Genomic DNA, 26,056 nt, shown 5'->3' with positions numbered 1-26,056 from the left:
TTAATGAAAATGCAGCTTCATTAGCTAACTTTGCAATTTGCCATTAACAGAGACAGGGTAATTTAATTGAACAGAACACAGATTTAGAGATCAATACTTAATACACCTTCCATCACAGCTGTTATTCTCCAATACAAACGAGAAAGATAGTGGTATGAAGTAATGAAACTACTACTTTATTGATCACTAAAGATGTTACTTGCAGTATCTAAAATTTCCAAGATCTTTATTACATCTGCAGTGAAGTATAGAAAAATTTGACCCGATCTTACAAATTAAAAACAAGCTTGAAAGTATAAAGCTGTTAAAGTCACTTTGTGGTAAAAATCAAAACCCAAATGAAGAATCTGGTGTTTTAGAAAAACTATTTTTTCTTTCAGAAGACATTACAAATAATAACTGCTTCCAGTACAGTAGCAGCCTAAAAATCATAAATCCCATGTGGTTTTCCTACCATTAACCCTACCATAAAAAAAAACCCCTCTTATTAAAATATTTTTCACTTGCAGAGCTTTTCCCAAACATTGTATTTCTTCCGAGTAACATATCTCTCTTCCATTTTTTTCTTTCTTTCACTCACTTGTCAGTTGAGGAGACACATGTTCATGTCTTATTTTCTACAACTTTCATTCTCTATAGCACATAATTTGTTCAGTTTGATTTTTCAGTTTCAACTGTTTGTATCCTATCTTCTTTCACATTAAAGAGTGAATATTCCTTTTAAAAACTATTTAAAGCTGCATCAAATGGAACCATCAGCCCCATTGTCCTAAGAGAAACTGAGATGAGAAAGAGCAAATACATACCAAGCCCAAGAATCTTAACTTCAATACAAGTTGTATGAGCTTCTTTTGCAAAGAAAAAGGACACTGAAGAGTAGTTCACTTTAGGGCTTTTCTACTCATACTCTTACCTTTCTGCTGCACAGAAGATAACTTGAGGTTTGTGAACAAAGAATCAAGTTTAATCACAGACAAATTTGCTTTACTGTAAAACTTTTATCATCCATATTATTCCACAGTTAAGATTGGCCTAATATTGGCAGACAGGTGACTTTATAAACTTAGACACTGAGAAGTAAATCCACAGAAGAGCATTACTTGGTTCATGCAAACAATCTGAATATTCAAAATGTGCAGTTTTAAGTGTGGTACAGTGTTTCAGATAAACACGGGCAAACCGTGCCCCTTATCTGCTAAGAACTGGGAAAAAGAAAAAACCTTTACACAGTGGCATCAAACAACTTCAACAGATGGCCATCATGGATGAACAACTTAAAATAAACCAGAATTCTTACAAATTTGTCAAAACATGATTTCCTCTTGGAAAAGCCTGTCTTTGTGAACATGTATGGCAACTTTCTACAGTTAATTCCATCTCTTGGAGTGCAACAGAAAACACAGAAGAGAGTTTAAAGAAAAGACGTGCTCAAGATGCCTTTTAAACACACTCATCTTCTGCAACATTAACTTTAAAATACAGCTTGCTGTAGAATTATCATCAACAATTTGATAATTCAGCATTTAGGTGTATCTTTATGCATCACTGTCAAGCTGAACAATTACTGATAATTTTCACTCACATCAGATCTCATTTATGGAGGTGAAACATTGAAAACAGAGCTCAAGACAATTTAGAGTTTAAGAAACTCAAAATGAATACCTCAAAATTCAGACTAAAGAAATTCTAACCATACTACAAAAAACCTACTTATTATTATGTCAAGTATGTCAAATACGTAATCTAGGTCTCTTAAAAAGTTAATTGTTTCTTCCAAACCATAAAGCAAAAAGAAAATAATATATTACACATTTTTTTTTATAATTCATGTCCAACAAACTGGATTGGCAGGTTCTCCCTATTTCTCAGCTATTTCTATACAAGGTATATTGACCCTCTACAGACACATTTTCAGACAAATACTAATTTTCAGCTGATAAGTTGTCTGGCAGGTTGTCATCATCAGCTTAAATACACACTAGCTTTTTTACTTTTCCTCAAAGCTGAGTTGGGCTCTTTAGGTTAAAATAATTGAAATTGCTATGACAGATGGAGAAGGAATCTGAGAAGAAAAAATCTGCTTTGATAAAGTTCTTGATGAAAAATATTATTGATTATTCCTATAGAGAAATGAGCTTTTGTATCACTAGGAGCACATCTGAAACTGAATTTAGAAATGTAAGCTTAAGATCAAAAGTATACATAACCTGAAATGAAGAAAAAGATCTTTTAAATCAATAAACACTCCAACCCAGATGAGGCAATAGCTTTCTTGATCCTGTGTAGATGACTACACAGTTTGAAAAATCTCAGATTATCACCTTTTCTTAGGAACAGAAAAAACATCAGAATGAAAACCTACTGGAAGAGAAAAAAAGGATGTTTAAATGCTAATAGACAGAAAAACAAGCAGCAGCTATTCACTAACATTGAGACTACAGGAAACCATTTCCTCCTATTTCACTGTTAAAAGGCAAAATATTGGAAACATGCCAATAAAGACTCCTAAATATGATCTCACAAGAAAGAACAATGACCTCTACTCCCCAGCCCCAAAACTAAAAAGAAAACTGCCTGCAATGAAAATTGATTTTTGAAAATAATGTCAGTGAAAAGCCTCAAAGGTTTGAAGCCACATTTCAAAGTTGCTTTTACTATTTATTACCATGCTTCTGTAACACAAATCAAGATAATTTTTACTTATTTCTGGAAATTACATTATTGCTGTATCACTTACAGTATTAGATTTAGGAAAAGATTTTAAAATTTCAGTACCTAGAAATAAAGAAAAGCTAATTTGAATTATGCAGCAAGGTTGGGATTTCTTCACAAACTCACAAACACCAGCATATCTGCACAGTTGCAAATAAAATATTTACACAAAAGTCAAGGCTTCCCAAAGAAAAGTACAAATAAAATAATTACTCAACATGTTGCTGTGCAACTATTTGTAGTTCTCAGATGCAGTAACTAAGGTAAAGATGGTTTCAGTTACCCAGCTTTAAGCATTCCATTGCAAGAAGTCCTTTTATAAGGATACTAGGAACTTACTGGTTAAAAAACTTTCACATACTTTTCAGACTGACAGAAGGCCTTACCAAGCTCTTGCCAGCAACTCTTAGTCTATGTTTTCTAGTTAGGTCAGTAATGCAGTAGGGCTTCATTTTAAGTTAAAACAATTTTCAAAAGCTTCTTTTGTATGTCTCCATGCTTTTTCTGAACACCAACACTGCCTGCTGGGAAACAACACATAAAAAACACTCCCAGTGCTAAATTAAATCTGCAGACACTGCTTTCCCCTCAGTTTATTTCAAGTATGTTGGACAAAACTTCAACTGCACATTCCTCAAGAGCTGACTCCTCACTTGTTTCAACATCTTCTTAAATCAAACCGTACTTGGAATGTCTTTTGGCAAGTTACTATCCACTAAGATTCCACCAAGCTCAGGAAAACTGCAAAAATGGCTATCCATAACAGATAACATTGTCAGAGACCTACTGGGAAGGCTGAAAATGAGACATTGCTGCTTAATCAGTAGCTAATTTCAATGACTCCCCAAAAGACAAAGAAAAATAAAACTACTGCAGCACCACCAGGAGAAGTTACCACATTATCTGAGGTTGCCTGATTAAGACCAGAACCAAAGAAAAATGATTTGTCTAGCCTATGCCTAAAAATCACATCTCCTTGCATATCATTACATGCAAAATAATTGTGCACAACTACTAATGTGTCTGAGTTTAGAACTACCCTAGTACTGAAAAATTTACTCTTCTTGTATTTCTTCCCATGTTCAGAAGACACAGTCTACAATTTAATTTGTCTTCATTCAGGCAGAGGATTAGAAATAGTGTAATCATTAGTAGCAAAAACTGCTGAAGCACTAAACAAAAAATCCACCCAGTATCATCAATGCTTAAGAAAAGGAAAGGCAAGTAATTTTTTTTCTGCACCGATAAATACATCTAAAATACAAATACACCTTCTAAAGTAAAAATAATTCTAATGGCACCCTTTCTATAGCAGCCAGGTGCTTTAAGAGAAACTCGGAGCCCCTGTATCACTATTAATTCAACACACTAGTAATAGAAAACCTCAAGATTTTTCAGCTTAAAGCAAATTTAAAAAACAGGAAAAACAATATACTTAAATAATTTCCCACATTTACAGCATGCTTCTACAGGCATCTACCAGTTCTCCTAATAGAAACATACTTTCGGACCAATTGTTCATGCAGAAATAATTAATATTTCCTTTTGATAAATCATATTATTATCATCACAGAAAGGGCCAAGACAGTAATAGCAAACAGAGACAAAAACTGATCTCTTTACCACTGCAATATATTTTTTGAATGTTGTTATTACTGACAAAATAGCATTGATTTCAGACTATAAATCAGCCTAGTCAGGAAAATACTTCCCCAATCAAAATACAGAATCATCTAATGTCAAACTAAAGATGGAAAATGAATTTAAGGTTTCCTTTTGATTCTATCTACTAACTCTGTACTTGCTCCCTCTATAGCATAAAGAGCAAACCAGAATGATTTTGAAAATCTGGGAAGTTTAATACACAAAAAAAGCACACAGTAGGAAGAACAGTTTCATCAAAGTAGTGTAAACAGAAAGAAATTAAGTCTTTTAAACTTTTATTGTAGTGACACCTTGTGGCCACATCTGCCTTATTATGAAACTTCAAATTTTTTCATTTTCTTGTAATTCTTTCAATGCAGTTCTTCAAATATTGTGGTCGAAGATGAAGTAAAAAGATGAAGTCATAAAACAACAATGAATGGATGAAAAAAGTGGGAAGTGTAAGACAGAAAACAGCATTACCTGCTCACAGACCTTTAGCAGTTTTAACATTCATTGCCACAAAAGGAACATGGAATAACTATGAACCTGACACTTGTTCCTAACTTCCACAGGAACATTTTCTGTGTCCTGTCTTCCCTCTAAAGAGTTTTCAGCTTTACATGAAAGTTGATATGAAAGTGTAAACAAAGAAAACAGGACCAAAAGAAATTCTTTAAAAATGTACTACTGTATTGAAAAAAAAAAAGGGGGGGGGGAGGGAAGGGGAACTACCCTATAATCCCACTCTCTTACTTGCTTTTTCTGCATAGTATATGATTGTTCAGTTTTCAAAGATGGTAGAATAATGTATTCTAAAGTATTTAAAGTAAAAATTGAAAGTCTAAAACAATTCCATCAATAAAACCCGCATGTTTTACTCAGTATTTTCCTTTTACTAAAACCCCTCTAAATACAGCAACACTCTCTTACTTGCTATACTAAGCTTTGACACTGACCAAGTAATCTTTGTACAAATTAGCTTGTTTATCTAAATCAGGAATTACATCCTACAAATAATACAAATGACCCGATGTGTGTGAGACAGCACAAACAATCTCCTCATTTTTTATTCTAGAATTTCAGTCTTTGGTTATTGCTCTTGCACTTTTTTTCACCTATTAATCTGACAGAGGTTACGGCTGGCAAAAGTTACTTTGAACACATTAAGACAGACGGGAGCATGTAAGCAACAGGAAGAAACAAAGAGTATAAACAGTCTTATCACATTACTTGACTTTGCCTAATCAGTTTGGATGGTTTGATATGCACTTTGCCAAAGACAAATTATCTTTCATGGGAAGTACAACAATGCCCCTAACTCCAACACTACTGTAAATATTCCATAACAGTCCACATATCAAAAAAATCAAATCATGATAAGGACTATGACACACATGACAAATGATTCATTAATGAGGCTGAATTGGTCTTAATTCACTGTTGTATAAATTATTTATTTTAGTTAACAAGTAATGGCCAGAAGGTTGCATTTTTTCATCCAGCTTGTGCGAAAAAAAGCATTGATTGTAGAATTGAATATGGATAGATTTGCTTAAGAGGAAAGTCACAGGTTTTCAAAAAGACAAACAAATATCCCAACCTGTATACATGGAAAGAAAAGACACACCCCATCAATTTTTATGCCCATGGAAATGTTCGAGTAGCTTCTTAAAACTTAAATGAACATAGCAGTTCAGATATTGACAGCTCTCAGCTTTTGCAACTAATATTTATGTGAAAGGTAACTCAAAAAGGCAACTAATCCTGCCCAATGTTGCAGGGCTCATATCCTGTTTATAATTATGAAGAATTGCTCGTGTGTCAGACAACTGTACATGTTCTACTCCCTCACTTTGGCAAAAGGCATGCAAATAAAAAAAACCCAGCCAATAATTCTACTCTTCAATTCTTTGTTGCACCTCAAAATGACATCTTACACAGTGACTTCATAAAGCACTTAAAGCTAAAATAATTTTTTAAAATAAAAAAACCCCATCACCTAATTGAAGACCTTCCTGGTAAGGCATTCAGTCCATGATTATCTACTAAAAATGCATTCAAAACATAAAAAAATTGCAGCATGGTTCGCTAAGCAGTTGCTTCCAAAAAAATTATTTGCATTAGTAAGACAAAAAGAGTAAAATGCCAAAACTAATGGCAAGACAGAACATAATATGATGCCTCCATTCCTCTGTACTGTTATCCATTTAACAGGAAAATTTTGGCACTGGGACTTGAGACACTAAAACAAGACTATACAACAGAAGCAGCATTGAGCAAAATAAAGCATATAAAACACTTAAAACATACCTGCCTCTTCATAAGCATGTAAAATCTGCCTGTGAAACAGTATATAAAATTTTAAAGGAATACATTCTGACAATCTCATATTAGCTCATATTTTAAATCCCTGCTCACAAGACTGTAGAACACCTCTTTTTTAGGTGTCAAGAAAATGCTACATATATTAGGATTTCTGTTTTGTGTATGTTAGTATACTGGAAATAAGTAATTTAACTCGTTTAAGTAAACAGAACTACTTTAAATACATTATCACAAAACACTGAAATTGGAGACAAAAGAAAAGTTTAGTAGTCCTTGATTAATTCCTTCTGAACAGATTGTTGATTAAAAGACAGATAACTAAGTCTCTAATACTAATATCCATGTGTACGTAGCCTCCCCTGCTCACAGCCTCTCTCCTGGAAGGAATTTGATCAAAATTCCTGATCAAAGGAGATTCAACCTTTAAGTAACACCTAACTGTTTATATTAATATAATTAAATAAAGAGGCTTTTAATGTGGAACTCCTAATGTAGGCTTCAATTCACTGAAGTAAATAAAGATTACAGAAAATCTTATCTAAGCAATATTTAATTATTACGGTGACTCAGCTGAGAATTCATATTTTGCCTTAAGGTTACTGCTCCTTAACAATAAGTGCTCATAAACTTAGGCTGCTACATTACTCTCTTTAGCTTTTCCACTTGCTCTTTAAATAAGTTGCACCTCCAAGAAATTCCCTACCATTTTGTGGGTATGATAATGAGAAACAGATTTATAGAAAAGAACAGGATTTCTTTGGGAAAAAGAAAGCACTTCTCTCCATGGAGATTCCAAGAGTTGCTGTGCCAATTAAAAAGTTTATGTCTACAGAATAATTATTACAATACAGGTCACTTGCTCTCAGGGTCTATGACCCAAAATGATGACAGCATCTTTGGTATCTACAAGTTGTATTTTCCCTTGCTAATATCAATTAGCTCAATTCACTTTTTGAATAATACTGCTTCAGTGTGGTTATCAGGCTCTTGCAGAATTCCCAACACCTATAGTTAAAATAAAATTTACAGTTTAAAAAACATCACTTTAACAACACTTAAACTCATCTATTCATTTTCACATAATGGCAGAATCTCAGAATATGCTGATGTAGAAGAGACCCAGAAGTATCAACAAAGTCCCTGTCCTGGCCCTGCATAGCACCATCCCCAAGAGCGACACCTCGTGCCCAAGAGCATTGTCCAAGCACTTCTTGAGCTCTGTCAGGCTGGTGCTGTAACCACTGCCCTGGGAAGCCTGTTCCAGAGCCCAATCACCCTCTGGGTGAAGAACCTTTATCTAATATCCAACCTAACCCTCCCCTGACACAACTCCAAGTCATTCTCTTGGGTCCTGTCACTGGGTACCACAGAGATCATCTTCCTCCCTCATAAGGAAGGTGTAACTGCAATGGGATCTCCCTTCATTCTCCTCTTCTCCAGGCTGAACAGACCAAGTGCCCTCAGCTGCTCCTCATGCAGCTTCCCCTTAAAGCCCTTCACCACCTTTGCTGCCCTCCTTAGAACCCTCTCTAGTAGTTTAATATCCTTTCTATATTGCGGCACCCAAAACTGCACATTGAAGGCATTCCTCAAAGCTCCTCAGTCCTAACTTTCCCCTTTCTCCTCTTCACAACTATTTAAAACAATGCATCAGTACAAAATATATAACACATAAAAATACATTTTCAAGTTCTATAGTAAGTATAGAAAGTGCATTATAAACATTTAGGCAGTCAAGGAATTATGTTTACTACTGAGTGAAAAAAACCCAGCATCAACTGCAAAAAAGGTAGGTATGACTCAAAAAAAAAAAAAAAAGGAGAGTGAGATAGATATGGAAAAAACATAGTTTTCAAACTGGATGCCTGCACTGTATCAACTACATTAATATTAGAAAAGAATAAGATAAATTATTATAAAACTATATAAACTATGATAAACTATTTTTTTAGCATAGCTGATTAAAGTTGAGATATAACACATTTTCAGAAATACATAATAAAGTAGCAAAATCCAGCAACTTACTCTGGTGCCTACATTCTTTAATGTCAGCCACAGTATATTACACTGATGAACTAACCTGCAGACACGGGCAGGAAAATACAGGTTCTGCCAGGACCGACAGAGGTATTTAGAGTGATCAATAACCCGAATCCAGTCCAACTCATCCATGGACACCTCAATGTAGTAGGAATAAGACCTATGGATTGTCAAAAAACACTGGTTAGAATACAAGTCAAGAAATTTTAGGTATTAAATTTCATACTGACTTCTGGATTTTCAGTTGTGTTGAAAAGAAAAATGTTCTTATCCAGATCCCTACTTACAAATTAGCTTTGAAAAGGAACTCTCACAGTTAAGATGTATTCTCAGAATGATTTAAAACATCCATACACTCACAATCTACAGTCATTAGATGAGACTACTACACCTCAAAAAATGAAATGGAGATTTTTGACTCTGTCATAAAAATTATCATTTGTATTCCTTCCCCATAGAATAAAAGTAAATCACCAACAGTGATATGGTACTACTTCTACGGCCAAATCAATAAAGAACAAATGAAAAACAATTACTAGATCAAAAAAAAAAGCAAATTTAAACTCCTCACTTGAAAAAAACAAATTTACTTTATGACTATTTTCACTTTATGACCATTTCACAACTGAAGTTGCTCTTCACTTCTGACCCTTTCAGTTCTTTATGATCCATCACTGAGCATGTCATTACTTCCTTACACACTCCAAAACTACCTCATGAAAAATAAAAAAAACACTGACAGAATCTGTGTCTTCCTCTTGCTTATGAGTTATGTTTACCTTACAGTTTGCTGTTAAAAGAAAGCCAACCCAAATTAGAACATAGAAGTTACAGCTAATTCCCTATTATATCCACGAGTTTAATGCTTAGAATAAAGTAGAAATTTCACTTGTGGAACTGCCAGTTACCGAATACATGTTTCAGACTATTCTCCTTCTCCCAAGGAACCAGTCTGCAACATTCACAGGCATTTCAACAGCACCATGTCAGCACTTAACATCCTTTCACACTGATTTCTACAGAGGAGTTGCTCCTAAAGAGTTCTAAACAAGCATTTCCTATTGAACAATAATGCCTTTGTTAGTATTTCTAATTTTCTTGATGACTTAAAAGATGACAATATTGCTTAAAAATCCTTAAAATGTTAGATAGTTGTTAATACCTTGGAAAGGTAAGGCTGAGTCTTTAAATGTCAATTGCACAACCAGCTTTCACATTCACACCAATCAGATATGAAATACTCAAAACCCACATAAATACAATGTGTTTTAGCAACATTACTATTACTAACATATGTGCACTTGACCAAACTAGGCCCCAAAGTTTTAGAGTTTGAGCAGTTTGTATACAAAAGTCACTGACCTCTGTCAGTCCTCTCTGCCTTAAGAATTTAGAGATTCGCATCATTGCTAACACATATTTGTAACCAATATGCTACTTTTTGGTTTCTGAAGATACCAAACAAAGAAATGTTACCTCAAAAATACAGTTCCACTATCATACACAATGGTATGCCTTTATTTTTTTTAAGGTTGGATAGCATCCTATTTGCAGAGGCAGTTTGGATAGCCTCCACCTAGCAGTTTTACAGCTAAGATTCAGCTGTTAACACCTCTGAACTAGAGGTATAAAACACCTGTTAGCTTCCATTTGGTTCTGTTAAGAACAGCCAATAGATCAGAGCTTCACACAGACATTTAAAATTAACAGAGTAGCTTAAAAATTGTTCAACAATAAGCAATCATGCTGTACAGGTGTTAAAACCCTTCTTTCTCATGTATCTCACTATTTATGTATCCCAGGAGAAAGATGCAGTTTAGTGGCCAGCAATTGTTAGACAAAGACAGTAGAAAGAAAAAGATCTCTACAAAAAGCAAGGATGATCTCAGAGAGACATGGACATGTCTGGGCAATCCCAGATCCTTAAGATCTTGGCTGGCAAATTTCTGCACACTTCCCTGGCCAAACTCTTCCCAAGTTCAACTACTCCAGTGTAAACTGTTTTCCTAATATTGAATATAAATTTATCCTCTTGCTTATGTCCATTGTTTCTTGCACTCTCAGCACACAGCTGCAAGAGAACTCTGGCACTGTATTCTCTATATTCTTCCACTGAATAGGTGAGGAGAGCAACAAATTCTCCCTTCTAAGCCTGCTCATCTTAAGGGTCTCACATGCTCAAGCCTTCATCTTGGGGTCCTCCTGAACTCACTCCAGGAAGTCAGGATCTTATACTGAGGAGCCCACAAATAGACAAAGTACTCCAAATGCTTCCATTTCCATTTATCTTAGGCAGTTGAGTTACTGGAGGGAAAAAAGCTTGACAATTCATAGAGTAGAGAACCACAGAATATTCTGAATTAGAAGGGAACCCCTAGGATGATAAAAGTCCAACTCCTGGCCTTGCACAGGGCAGACAGTACTAATTCCAGTTCTATACCTGTTGAGAAGCAAAAGAAAGCCCAACAGCAAACTTTCCACAGAAATCAGGATGATAAAAAAAAAAACCAACTAAAAATCAGCAAGACACAGAAACTAGATATTAAACCACTGAGCCCTCAGTATTTCATGAAGACAAAACCTCTAGAGATCCACCTTGTCAGATATTCTGCCAGCAATAATAGTTTGTTCTACAAATTTCAGATGAAGCACACAGGACACCAAGCAACAGATAACTTTGTAAGAAGTTGTCCCAAGGAGAACATTTTTTCCTTGATTTTCACCAGCTGCAAATTTATGCCCTGCAGATGAGGGGCATTTTATTAATTACATGAGTTCTCTAAAAATTGCTAAAGAACTCATTACTAATATATCTCTAATACTGTTTCAGATTTTATAAAGTTGGTTGAAAATCGGTTCCTAAATTTGGTTGATCTTCTGGCACAACTAGTATAATATTATATGAAGCAGCTCCTTATACCTTCTAAGACCCACTTTTTGATCTTTACAAAAGAAATAGAAGTGAAACAAATTTCAGTTGAACTGAAGTAGGAGAACTTCCTTGAAACAGTTACATAGCTAAAATTATTAAATTGGTCTTCAATTATTAGTAGCTAACTCATATTTAAAAATTTATTTAAATTTACAAAACACCTTACCCTAACTAAAACTTTTTTAGCCAAGCCATGTTATTCTAGAACAGGGTGTATAAAAGCAAAATGAAAACGTTCTGCAATGCCAAACTGGGTTTTTTTTGAAATAAAATAAAATAAATCCCTTATTAGAAAGGTAATAAGGTATATAATAAATGTATAAGTAAGCTTGTTTTATTGTTTTTAATAGCATATGAATATCTGCTGAGCTGTCTACTAAACTGTAAGATCTTTGTCATGGCAAGTTACAAAATTAATATATTAAATTTCTCAGAGAAAAAGACCCCTGCAATTTTTCTACTTCAGCAGCCTCTCAATTGTTCAAATGAGCTTAATTTGAGTTTTCATACATTCCATAATAACCTGAAGTAGGTCAGTAACAACTGGCTACGGCATCTATGACAATTCATATTTCAGCAGTCTAACCATGAAGTGGCTTCTAATAACTACTGTAGTCAGTTGGTAATTCACATTCTAAATAAATTTTACTACCTCTGAATTACAGAATCACAGAATCATTTAGGCTGGAAAAGACCTCCAAGATCAAGTCCAATCTTCTTGTCAAAATATGCCATTTCTTAACAGTGTTGATATATTGAAAAAATTGAAACAAAAAAAATCCTTTAATATTTGAAATGAAAATATGTAAAAAAATTGAAATACTTTAAGGTAGTTTAACATCTCTAAACATGATCTGGCGTGTAAGTAACCAAAATTGCATTTAAAAATCAGGTTGTTTCCAAATAAACCTTGCAATTGTCAGCTCCAACATCACCATGCTATTCCCATAAAATATTTAAATTATAGTTTGCACTGCTACATTATCTCCAGTACAAAATGCATTACTTTCCCTTTTTATGTCACCTTGGCACCTACCGACTGTCTCTGTCCCACAGGAGAATTCGTATGTGGTTGATTATTGAGGGCTGGCCTAGTTTAATCTCAATGCCGGAGCGGCAGTCGTCGTTGATCGGGTGGCGAGAGAATCCATGATCCAGGTCATAGTTCTGAGTGTCTCCATCCAAAAGAGCAGACTTCAGCTCCCCTTTTACAACCTGTGCTCCATACTTCATTGTTGCAATATTCTCCCCTGGTACTAAGAGGAAAAGGGGATAATTTCTTAAATTTTACACTCCCATACTGCAAATTAAATGTTCTGAATATCAACTCTATTAGGTCAGACCAAAGATTTATTGCTAGTATCCTTTACTGGCCACAAACACATGCTCTAGGAAAAAAAAAGGAAAAGAAAATAAGATATAAAAAGAGGCATTAAAAATATTTTGCTTCTTCAATTTTATTTGGTATCTCCTACATGCTCTGTGGTAATAAAGCTGTGATAATTTACTATTATGCAGCAGCTCTACTCTCAGTCCCCTTCGTGATTTTACAGAATTCTCTTGCACCTGTCAACTGTCGTTGACTTTTAGTTTGGGTTTTATTGGTGGGGTTTTTTTCCATAAATGGAAGAAATGTAAATGCACAAGATGTGTATCAAATGTTCAAGATCCATCCTGAATTTGCAGATTGGTACATACAGCAGTAAAGCCATATATGCTCCTCTAACAGCTACACAAGCTTCCAGTACCCTGCAATGCTAAATGAACTCAAGTGAAATGGGAAACTTTTGGCTACTTGGGCTTTGAACTCACATGGAAAAGCAAGTTTTTTTATGCCACCATTTCACAGTAATAAGGCTGTGTCCTAGGAGCAACTTCCTTCAAGCTAAGGGAATCATTATTCCCAACTTCCTTCAAGCTGGGAATAATGATCCCTAACTTCAACTATAGAACAATACTCTGTAAACTAGCCTCTTCAACAGACATTTTTAACAGCCTTGTTTGAGGAGAGATCCTAGAAAACATGATCTGAAAACTAAATGATGAAAAGCTACCCCAAACTTTTCAGGCAGTTTGACAATAGAAGTATGAATTTTAACAGGCTGATAAAAATTTTATATCTAAAGAACAGAATTTGAAGTGCTAGTCAACATTTCCACAAATAGAAAAAGCTTCAAGATCCTGAATGAGTACTAAAACAACAAAGAAATTCCATTCTCCAAAAAGCTGTGATTAGGAGAATTTTATTGTGGAGCTAAGTATCCAGGAAAAGAAGACAGAGAAGACCATTTAACTTATTCAAATGTATCTACTGCATTGTCAACAGAATGTCTCGCATAACAAGACTTTTACATACCCTAATATTAAACTCATATGTTTAAATATTAACAACTATAACTTCTAAAGGAGAACAAAGAATATGCAATTCTAAGATAGCAGTAATTTTCAAGGCTCATCATGCATGACTGAGAATACAGCGCAGACTCTTAAAGAAGACTGAACTTCTTTCCTTTGCTCTTGGTTAAATTCACACATTAGATGACTAACAATATCGTTTTAAAGCTTGAGTGTTAGATACTCTTGTTGAATTAACAGAGAGCACAGAAAAAAAGTCAAACACAAAGCTTCTTACACTTTTTAGGCTTCCATTAAAACAACTTCAGAGACTTGTTTAAACTATTTAGACAAGCATGTCAAGAGTAAGTCGTAAGTAGCGGAGAAATTATGAAAATGTTTATGAAGTAGAAAACAAGTCACATAAAAACCACATAAATCTCATATCTCTCATAGCAAATTAATTTTTATTTTCAATCATTTTGTAAAACTTTTACTATTAAATTACCATTTCCTCTAGAAAAATGGTCTTACATTGATATTTGAGCAATATCTGAGATACAAAGCAAGAAAATCATTGACTAATATCGAGAAATAAAAATGGCATGAGAAGTTACATAACAAGATGTTTCATACTGCAAACCATTTCTAACACACAGTAATAGATGAAAACTCAAAGCACAAATTAACCATATCCTCCAGACAACCACAGCTACTAAATGAGAAGGAAATAAACAAAAACCTGATGCTTACTTAACATGCCCCTGTAGTTGAGGTCCATGTCCCGACTCTCAGAACGAATCTTAATGGCATCTAGGATGGCATCAGGTGACAACAATCCAGAAGGTCTTACAACATTCAGTAGTTCTGTCAGACTCATTAGTGGCAAACGTACTGCTTGCATGATTTCAGCATGGTTTTCCTTGGGGTTATGTTTACACCAGTTCATCAAAGCTTGGAAAATATCCTTTTCAGGAGCTGCAAATGAGTCTCTCAGTACAATACTTAGAAGGGCAGCCTGGAAAAGAGAAATAAGAACAAAAAATATACCCCCTAAATAAACAGAAATTAAGTTGAATTTTTTTTTTTAAATCAAGGGAAATTCACATAAGGCAAAAATTAATAACTATTATAAAATTTAGCTATTTAAAATAATCTCCAAAGAGGTGACTCCCTGAAATTGTAGATTGATTTAGTTATGCAAGAATTACAGAATCCATGACCAAAATAATAGGCAATATAACAAAATCACTAGAAAAAATTGAAATGTAGAGAATGAATCAAATCAATATAATACTGTTCAGTAGTTCAAATTTACTTTGGAATATAATAAGATATTTGGGGACTTAACAGTATAGTTCAAAATATTCCTTTAAACTTAAGTTGCTATAAAACCACCGAGGAGAAAAAAAAGTGTTGCTTGAAACCACTTTTTTTAACCATTTCTAACTACTTGGGATTTCTGTCCTGACACAATCTCTCTCTCTCTTTTGGTACCAACTAAGAATCATCAGGTAAAAACTCCACTGTCTCTTATTCATGTAGAAAACCCACTGACTGCAAAATGAGAACACAAATAATCGAATAGCTTTTTGATTTTCACTTAGCTAGCAGAATAATCAGGAGCTTGCCTAGAAAATGGAAAGATATCTTCTATATACCAGGACTGGCTATGTCAAAGACCTCAAGTGTACACTTCCTGATGAATGATGTTTGCTCTTTTCTTTATTGATAATACACTCTCAGAACTCAGCTTTAACAAACTGCATATGACAAAGTACAGAGAGAGAGAAAAAAATCTTTTTTCCTTATACAATGAGTAATTTAAAGCAGTGTCATATACTCATTCAAGCAATAGACCCTTCACAGCTCTTCCCCTAAGAAAAAAAAAAGCCCCAATTAAAGCATCATTCATTCAAGGCGCTCTGCTGCTTCATTTGAACACTACTTGAAAACACTCTCACTATTGAGTAAATGCAAAATTTCAACTTCGTAGAACAGCCTGATTCAGTCACAAATATTTATGCATCTAACAAAAAAACACACAAAAACCCAAACCACCATACCACACTACCATATTCTGCAAGTTCAGAAAATGATGACAATCAGCAATATAAATCACAGTAATCTCCAGAATGCTTCAGTTCACCCAGGAGAAAATCACCCATCACTGATGAAGCCTGTATCAAGGAATTAATAGAACAAAGCATGCCCTGTCATATTCAAGTCTATATTTGACTTCCCCTCAGCAGCATTCAGAAGCCAAATCATATTATACCAGGAACAGATGAAATAAGACAAATTAAAATTAGATTGCCTGCTGCCATATTTTAGAACACTCCATTACATATACTAAATTAAACTATATTGACTGGTCAATACCTAAAAAATTCAGAACAAATTGGCAAAATTTCCAGTTCAGCTTATCTTGAGCATTTCTGACTGGCACACGTTCACAAGCATAACATAACTATGAGCTAACACAAGTTTTTAATTGGTGCCCCCACTATTATTTCATCACAAATCTGTATTATCATTAAAATTAGCAGTCTTAGGGAAAAGAAGAACAAACTAAAGATATACCTTAGAAAGTGACAGAAAGCCTTCACTGGAGAGCACCTCTTGGGCATTTCTATCCATGAACATACAGCACATAAAAGTTAGTTTGGGAAGAGAATAAAGACTGGCAACATCAAAAGTCATACAGACATTCTGAATATTAAGTATTGTGCAAAGATACTCAGATGTGGAATCCTCCAGTTCTGGGAATCCATATTTATGTGCTAGGCTTAAGAAGTCAAGAAGAACCTCTTCTTTCTCATCTCGTAGCGTAGCACGACCAGTGTAAATGTATTTCAACAGCATGGTAAATGCTTCTGCAGTGGTGTCCTGAAGAGGAATTTCTGCTTCAGGCTGAGATTCTCTCATTCCTCCATACAATAATGCTCTATAAGGAAGAGAGTTTAGTTTAGTTAGTAGCTTATCCCTCTTGCAAAATTCACTGGGATATTAAATGCATTTCTATCAAAAAATTTCTAGCTCTTAAAAAAAAACTTGGATTAGTATTATTCCTAGTTTTAAAATATATATTCTAGTCTGTGTCAGCCAAACCTCTTCTCAATTCCAGTTCATCAAAATCAAACTTGCTATCTGACTATATTCCACAGAAACACACCATTTATACTCTGAGAAATCAAAACAGCTTTGCAGTAGTACTTTCCTGCTCTCAAATTCTCTTACTCTTGAATCTGTGAAACTACCTTCAAAATCCAATTTAATGAAGGTCAAAAGAATAACACTGTGACATGGTATTTATCTTTTTCTATTTGAACACAATGATTTGATGTGCCAAGAAACATTCACACAGAAAAGGTCACACTCAATGGACAGATGATTACACCCTGAAAAGTTCACAGGGAAATAATGTTTATCCCATCTGCACAAAAACTTCCTGTGAGCCTGACAAAAAGCCTTACTTCACCTGAAATAATGGCATCTAGCAGCCAGGATCACTCTGTGTGCTGGAAAACGCTTCTTTTCCACAATAAAGGTAACATCACTGTATTCCTCCCCATTCATTAGAGCACCAATGTGCTCTGACAGAATGTGGACGTGGTCGATCTCCCCCACAGCCGTGTACGGACGAAGCGGGTGGCTGTTACTCATCTTGGAGGGATGGTGATACTGGTAGCCTAAAGGACAATGAAAGCAAGCAGTATTATACAGGGCAAAAATATTAAGAATAGCAAGCAAAACCAAAACAAAATAACTGCAAAAACAAAACAAAAAAGTAACTAATGTAAGTAATTATATATTACAAGAAAAATTAAACTGAGGTTTTCTATGAAAGTTCATTTTCAACCAGACTCAACACAGCCAGCACCAACAATTCTAGCTAAGTACTTCAGAGAATTAACAGCTTGTTATTCAGTCAACCCATTTACTTAAAAGAAAAAGTTTCCAACAAAGGAAATTAAAAATTAAACTATTTTACATCATGTTACCATTAGAAAGCAATTTTTATCTGACTTAAAATGCACAGACACAGAATAGAAATAAGCAAGGTAACCAATTAAGCTTAGTCTTAACTTTCCTGTCTGTACTAGAACCAGTGAAAAGCAAAAACTGTTTTTGCAGGTTTCTATTCAGCTTTTCAGAATTGGGAAAAAAATAAACAATCAAGAAAACTTTCAATAAATAACAAAGTCTGTCAGAGAGAAAAGCTTTACAATGTACAATTCAATTTTCTTATTCTTTACACTCAGTTTTCTTGATGACTTCTTGTTTCCCCCCCCACACGTGTGTGTATATATATATATATATATATATATATATATATATATATATATATATCAGTCATAAAATTAGGAGATTGCCCACAAATGTGTAATACAGATAAATGCATTAATCATATCTCCTATAGAATTCTTTTGTTGCTTCTTTATTCACAACAGGTTTTAGCTTTTTATGGGTTTGGTTTATTTTGGCAACAGAGACTTTCTGTAGTCTCAATGGCAAGGGCACTCAAAAGTGGATTTAGATCTTATATCGACTTCTACTCTGACACTGTGGTTTACTTTTCTTTAAAAAGAGGTTGGTTGTTTCAGATAATGACCTTCTTCAGAGGTATCTTCCCTGCTCCAGTTACTAGACACTTTACAAAATGGGCAGATATCCAGTGCTGAAGAAAGGTGGTGTACCACACGAACCAAGAAAATGATGAGGCCGTACCTTACACACACCTAACACATGAATCTTTTGAGTCAAATATTCATGACACAAATATAATTTTAGATCCTAGTATAAAAAATATTATGAGAAAATATGTAAAAAAAAACCCCAAACAGATGCACTTGGGGTTAATTATTATTTGCACTTGAACACATAGAAATGCTTTATCCAAAATCAAGATACTGTGGAAACACAATCCCAAAGAATCTCAAAAGAAACTAAACAAAAAGTGATAGAAATAGAAAATAAAATTTAAGAAAAAAATACAGCATACTAAATCAATCATAGATCACAACACAAATGGGAACAAACTCCCAGGTTTCCACTGGCTGTCTCTGTTACTTAAATTAGAAGCTGTGTGCCTGTGTAGCCACTACAGCACAGAACCAGCAACACTGGCCAATATACTGGAGGCAGCCTAATCATGGGAACACAGAACACTGCAGTCATTCTTCTATCCTGACATGAAAGCAAATTAATTTTCAGGTTTTCATCATAACAGACTATTTCTTCCACTTGCATTGGTTAACTTACAACTAGTTAAGACAATTTAGATTGATTCTACATACACTTCCAGTGAGATTTACTTTCTAACAAGCAAGATTAAGCTGATTACATCAGCCCACAGCAACATCTGTTTGCACCAGCAATACCACTTACCACAACATAATTGTTTGAGACTATATAGACAACGGTAAAATTCAAATGTCCTCGAAATAGAAAACTTCTTATTACACTGAGGGAGTATGCAAAAATATGTTATTTGTTACTCAGCTGCAAGCTCAGGTCTGGGTACTCCTTGAAGACTTCCATACCACACCCATAACTGCTGTTGTTGATCTTCACTTGCAATAGTCAGGCAAACCAACTACGTGTGAATTACACAATACACATCATCAAGGAACTCTGTATAATCTCTCTTCGGCTAGTTTAAACATTTGTTGATTCAGAAAGCTGATTTATGATACTTCCATGTAAAAATATTGGCACATTTTAATTTTACAATCCATTTTATTTCAACTTTTTTCTACATTCTACACTACTTTGTTTCCTGAATCCACTCTTGTCTTGAAAAAAGAAGAACAAGTACTGTCTGAATAAAACTGAGAGACCGTAAAAGCAGTGAAGACAAGGGAATGCCACCAGCTGCACATTAACTTTGCTTTCAGTAGTTGTGAACGTTGTCATGTGCCAATAGGGCAAAAAGCTCAAGGGAGGGAAGTTGTTTCTATTTAAGGTTAAATAAACAAATAAAATCAAAAGCACACTTCCCTCTCAAAAGTACATAAATCTCTGTCTAAACAAGTATCAGTGTATATAAGAGGGCAAAGTCTGAAGTGGGGACAGTTGCTAGTGACCCGAGGATGCCCAGTCCTTATGAACTTCAAGATGCTGAACAGCAAGCAATGGAAAGTAAAAATTTAGATATCGGCCTGTGTGTAAGCAGCAAGGCAAATTTCTTCTGATGTGTAATGCTCTCCAAATTGCTGGTTCCATGTACTACTCCAGCCATCAGTTTCAAACACAAACCTGCTGAGCGCAGGAAATACAGGACTCAAATGATAGCTACAAGCTGAGGAGGCCTTTCAAATGTTTGAATGACCCAAAATGTTGGGCACTGTCACCTTTACAAAACCATGTCCATACCTCTTCTGTGTGCTATGGGTACCACCACTATATTGAAGAAACATGCCAACTCATCTATTGTCTACTAGTACAGATTTCCAACACAAGTTTTTTCTGTATTGTAGATTTTTCATATGAAGCAGACCAGTGAGACAGTCCTGCCTCCAAAATGTAGAACCAAATAATACATGACCTCATATCTTCCTAGGCTGGATTAATTAATGCTACAAATTCAGGCAACCCTTTAAGCGATCTGTACATTTCTTGTTTGAGGAAGTAAAACTTAATAACCTCTTTAGAAGTGCCAAATTGCTATGAGCTCACAACTTCCCTGTACTGCTAAACATGTCTTTTTCTAGTTGTTATTCACAAGTACTATTTATGATTTAAAATAAGATGGATGGTGCTAAGAATTTGCGCAGAACCCTTCCTGAAGCTCCCTCTGGCATCTTCTGCCATCAAACAACATAACCTTTTCAGAGAATACAGATGCTTACTCTTCCTGGCAGTCAAAGAACATACCATTTGTAAGCCTGCTGCCAGCACCACAACCTATTTCCAGGAGGTATTCAGAGCTAATTAACTACTTCAGGAGTCAGCTGCTGCAGCTATGGTCATGACACAGAAATAAACAAAACAGTCTTCTCAGTGATTCTGAGGCACCATTACAACTGCAACAATTTTAAAAAGCATTTGTTAAGTCCTAAGGCCTACAAACCACTTCTCTGACCTCACTGAGACATGCTATTTGGTGGCCATCTTCAACAGTGAGCATATGAAAAATGCAGCCTAGTATTTATGACATAAGGAAGTATGCAATACTACATAATGTGTGCTGTGCCTGGAGAAACAACCATCTCTCCATGCTTTCTGTATTTCTACTCAGTAGGTAATCTGTAACATGTTATGAGATACAAAAACATGATCCAGGAAATTCAGCAACAACAGCAATGACATCCTTCCTGAACAACTCTCAGTTACAATTAAAGATCAGCGTTCAGTCTCTTCCCGTCCTCATTTAGGCTAACATTGAAGAATCCTCTGAAAAGCAGTACTGCTTCAATGAAACATGGAAGTGTTTTCTACCAGGTGTAGAAAATTGACTATAAGAAATTATTTATTATTTATTTGAAGAAAAATTTTATATAACATGAGTAAAGAATGCTCACATAATGGATAGCTCTATCAAAACTTTAGAAATAAATGCAAGTAAACAGACTATTGCTAGATTTGATTTTTTCATGAAATAAGTCCAGCTTATAAATGCTGAGCAAATAATTTCACACTATTAAAACAACTAATTCCTACATCCTCTAGTTTGTACCTAGCAAGCTAATACTTTTATCAGAATTACACAAAGAGAATTTTCTCAAATGTAATTCTTTTACACTGCTCTTTTGTCTAAAAATTAGTTCTCAGTTGATTGGATGGTGCTTGAGTAGTATTTAAATTTTTTGTAATTCATTACTTCATAATTACTTCATAGAGTGTAAATAAATTCCAGTAAAATATTACTTTAGTTTCAATTTCTATTACCACAGACTCCCAGACCACGACAGATGTAACAGTAACACTACTGTACCAACATACCACTGGTTCAAATAATTAGGTTTTTATATTTTCAATAGATACACATATGTCTTAAGATAAATACATCTCAGGAAACAGAAATTTTCAGTAAATACTTCAACATTCATAGTATAAATACGTGGGTTCTGGCAGAACCCTAGTTACTTTGTACTTCTAAGTAACAATGGTTGGTTCAACCAAAGTTGAATCTGAGTGAAAATTTGAACCTGAGTGAAAATTGTAACAGGACAAAAAAAACCCAAAAAAAACCCCAACCAAACAAGTTTTGATACTTTGTAGCCAAAACCACATATAACAGAATCAACCCATACGATTCTATAAATTCACAATTTGAAAGCTCAAATAGCACAATTCACAGAACTCTCAAGCCTCGTCTCCAACCCTTCTGTTGTGAAAGAATTCAAAGGAAAGCAGATGGTATCATTAATGGAAACTAACCACACCATCCAATCACAACATTCTAAACAGCAATTTAGTACCAAAAAATGTTTTGACTCAAAGCATATGGGAAATTATGCCCTGCTCATCTGCAAACACGTTCCTGTCACTTAAGTGCTAACATTTTACATTCCCCTCAGATGCTCTCCTGTCACAGAAGAGAAGGAATAAGTTTAGCAAAGTACAAGGAACAATACACTTAGTGCAGATTATTTATTAACACATATATAAAACCAACCTGGTTAAAATGGCATACAACAAAACCATTCAAATCTCAAGAAAATACATGGGGTCCACTCACCAGTGAAGCTGTCTGAAGACCTACAGTGCGCGTAGCCCGTAGGCAGATTCCCCGCTTCCGGGAAATTAGGGTTCTTCGCCATTCTGAACAACAGACAGACTGAACAGCAAGCTCACAGAAATGTTATTCAGCAACATCCAGCTGCACAGCAACAACTGGAGCATTTCCTGGAACAATGCATGAAATACACACCATCAGAAACCATGAGCACAAAGCCTAACGATGAGAGAGACGAGTATTTCTCAATTTAACTCCTTGCAGAAATAAATTCTTTAAAAAGCCTTCAATTTACGGGACAACTTCTAAAAACATTAGAATACAGGAACAGTACTGCTATTCTGAGTCATCATAACTTAATTTTGACTGTTAATATTCTAAACCATCACAGAAGACAGTAGAACGTTGCCATATTCATTATAAGCCCAAAAATTCCATCCTGACATTTCTGCTACAGCATTAATGTCCCTGAAAACACCATTTTCCCAGATGGATGTCCTAATTAAACCAGGTCTATACAAACTGTATCACTCACGCTTTACTCCCTACACAGTCAAAATTCTCCAAGTGTTCTTGCCTAAGGTTTTGGGGGTTTCTCTCAGGTCTTTTGGTTGGTTTTTTTTACAAAACTTATGGCAGTTGCTGACCTTTCTATTGCACAAGCCTTTTTTTAAAAAGGAAACCAAAACAAAACTGTAAGGTCAGGAAATGGAGAAATATAGAAGCTTGACATGCTTAAATACATAACCAACATAATGAGTCTCTCTCAACAATTACAAATTACTGTTAACCTTCCCATCAAACCTTCCAGGAGGAAAAATAAACTGTATTTAATTTACTAAACAGATGATATCTTGATCTATGAATTCTCTCATAAGAGTCACTCTAATTTTCTTTATGGAATATGTTTAAGAGAACAAAGAAGAAGGCAGGAAAAATATTTTTAGGTAGTCTCAATAGCTATAAAGTAATCACACCTCAATCCTGCAAACCAAATCCAGGCTTTTTACAAAGAAAGACTCCTGGTTTTTGAGGATCAAAATGTAATACGTAACTATCTTTCCTTTAAGTAAAGCACGTTATCAAGTTGGCCTGTGTTATCATAACACATTCAAAAGCCATTCATGAAAATTCTTGGGGTCTTTTTTTGTTAAATTTGAGTAAACATCTCCACGGAACAGTTCTAGCACCTGATTTAGATTTGCAACAGAAGACACATCAAATACACCTGTCCTGTGAGCAGGCTCAAATTAAATCTTATAATGCATAAAAACTTAAATTATTCCAGTACAAGACTTTAAGAAGGTCTATGTGCTGCACTTAAAAAATATAAGTGAAAAGCACTGTTCGGCAAGCAAGATCACCGGCAGATTGCTAACAAATTAACAAGTTAGTTTGTTTTAAGTCTGATAATATGTCTTCTAAGCTAAGAGTAATTTCAATGAATCACAGTAGTGCGTAACTTGCAGAGTGGTTAAACTACTACGACACCAAAGCACCAGGGAAAACATTGAGTACCACGAGGCCGTCAAAATACGGAACTTATACTTTTTAAGAAAGAAACTTAGACTTAGCAGGGCCTTAAGAAGCCAGCCAGGGGCAGGACGAGGGGGCGGCAGGTGAGGCGGGCGCGACCAGAGCCAGCGGCCGGAGCCGGCAATGCGCCCAAGGTCGCGCCCGGGGAAGCCCGCGCCGCCACCGACCCGCAGCTCGGAAGGCGTCAGGGGGAGCGACCCCAGCCCGCTCGGCCGCCCCCTCCCTCGCCTCCACAACAAGGCACTTCAGGTGAAATCGCTTCCCCGCCAAACGCGCCCGGCGCCTTCCACGGACGGCGGCGCTCCCCCCGCCCGCCCTGCCCGGAGGGAGCCGCCGACGGCAGCACCTCGGGACCCCGGGCAGCCTCGGGACCCCGCTCGGCCTCGGGGTCGCGGCCGCCGCGCCCCTCCCGCCCGCGGGACTCACCGGCCCCGCCGCCACCGAGGCCTCCTCCCCCCGCCCTGCCGCCGTTCATACGTCACCCGGCGGCGCGCTGACGTCACCGGGTAGCAGCGGCCTGCGTGTGACGCAAGTGGGTCCCGCCGCGCCGCAGGAGCGCCGCCGCCGCCACTCCGCTTCCTGCTCCGCCCCTGGAGCGCGGCAGGCGGGACACAGCGGCGCGACCGGACACCGGGGACTGCGAAATAGGGACTGGTGTTTAACCTTCCCCGCCGCCTGTCCGGTGCTCCTTGGCTGCCTTCAAAAGCCCTGTTTCCTTGGTAGCGGCGTGCGTAGCTCCTACCCTCCTGTGCGTGTCCTGCTTTCCTGCGTCGGGAGAGCTTCTCCCAGCGGGAATGGGGAATGTGGGCCTGTCGCTATGCAACCATGAGAGTGACTTCTGTGGCACTGCATGAAGCTAAATTTAAGCCCTCCGAGAGGCAAAGCACTACATGCTATTTAATCCCATGCTTTAATTAGAAGAAAAGAAGCCTTCCTTCGAAGAAGCAAAAATAGTGGCCTGTAATCAGTGAGAACATGAAACAATTTCAGAAGTTTTTCTACTAAAATATTTTTAAAACGTTGCAAGTTATCATTAAGTGTTTTTCTTTATTAGTTTTTCTTGGATTTCCTATCTGTGAATACTGGTTTAAATTAGTTCTCAGTATGACAAGCAGCAGTAACTATTTCTCAAAAAAACCCAAACCCACACCTTGCCCACTTCATGATACTTCTATAACTAGTTTGTAGATGCCAGTGTTTTTTTACTAGTTTACTACCTCAAAATCTATCATGTCTTCCACTTTGTCAAGCATATAAAAAACCAAGGGTCACTACAAGATTAGCCAACATGCTTAGAGTAAATTGTGATTACTAAGCAGAGAATCTTTAGCATAGTCTGCTCCTACTTCTGTAGTTACCCACTGGACCACATGATAGGAAAGATGTGTGCTAATGTCTTTCCAAACAATTCCATGGGCAGGGTATGTTAATGTCTTTGAAATAGGTCCTAACATCTCTACCAACTTCAAGCAGGTTTGAAGGTTAGAGCCCAGACAATTTGATTCCTCAAACAGACAAATGGGTCCACACACAAGTCTGAGATTCTGAACTTTGGGGGAAAATGACTTTTAAGGAGGAAATATGTGGTAGGCAGTTCAGGAAGGCTGTACCTTCCTAGTACCTCAGCCAATGGGGAAAAGGAAGAGGGAACATGTGGCTGAGGGTTTAACAGGGGTGTGCCCCAGTGAACTCTCTCCCTTTATTAGAATAAATTTGCAGGACTCCTCTGTCTCCTTTGTGGACACTGGCTTTCCACAGCGTGGCTTTTCTGCTCACATGGGGGCTTTCCAGGGTCCTTCCACCATCTGGGACCAACATATGACAGGAGGAGCTGGAGTCATGCCTCA

General features: G+C 36.3%; 1 protein-coding gene across 1 annotated transcript in view; it reads right to left on the bottom strand.

Moving 5' to 3' along the window:
- The window catches only part of BTBD9 (BTB domain containing 9), a 114,884-nt gene extending 90,118 nt beyond the window's left edge, over positions 1 to 24,766 (bottom strand). The window contains exons 1-7 of the mRNA XM_059841381.1: positions 24,636 to 24,766; positions 22,677 to 22,843; positions 17,472 to 17,682; positions 16,574 to 16,937; positions 14,744 to 15,008; positions 12,693 to 12,912; positions 8,765 to 8,884 (exon numbers count right to left, since the gene is read on the bottom strand). Coding sequence (XP_059697364.1) covers positions 8,765 to 8,884; positions 12,693 to 12,912; positions 14,744 to 15,008; positions 16,574 to 16,937; positions 17,472 to 17,682; positions 22,677 to 22,758 — 1,262 coding nt within the window. The 5' untranslated portion in view covers positions 22,759 to 22,843; positions 24,636 to 24,766. The remainder of the gene's footprint in view (positions 1 to 8,764; positions 8,885 to 12,692; positions 12,913 to 14,743; positions 15,009 to 16,573; positions 16,938 to 17,471; positions 17,683 to 22,676; positions 22,844 to 24,635) is intronic.
- Positions 24,767 to 26,056: the final 1,290 nt, after the last annotated feature.

Source organism: Haemorhous mexicanus, chromosome 3 (assembly GCF_027477595.1).
Source record: "Haemorhous mexicanus isolate bHaeMex1 chromosome 3, bHaeMex1.pri, whole genome shotgun sequence".
NCBI classification, from domain to species: Eukaryota; Metazoa; Chordata; class Aves; order Passeriformes; family Fringillidae; genus Haemorhous; species Haemorhous mexicanus.
The sequence above is the reverse complement of the archived record's forward strand: the minus strand, read 5'-3'. Positions and strand labels throughout refer to the sequence as shown.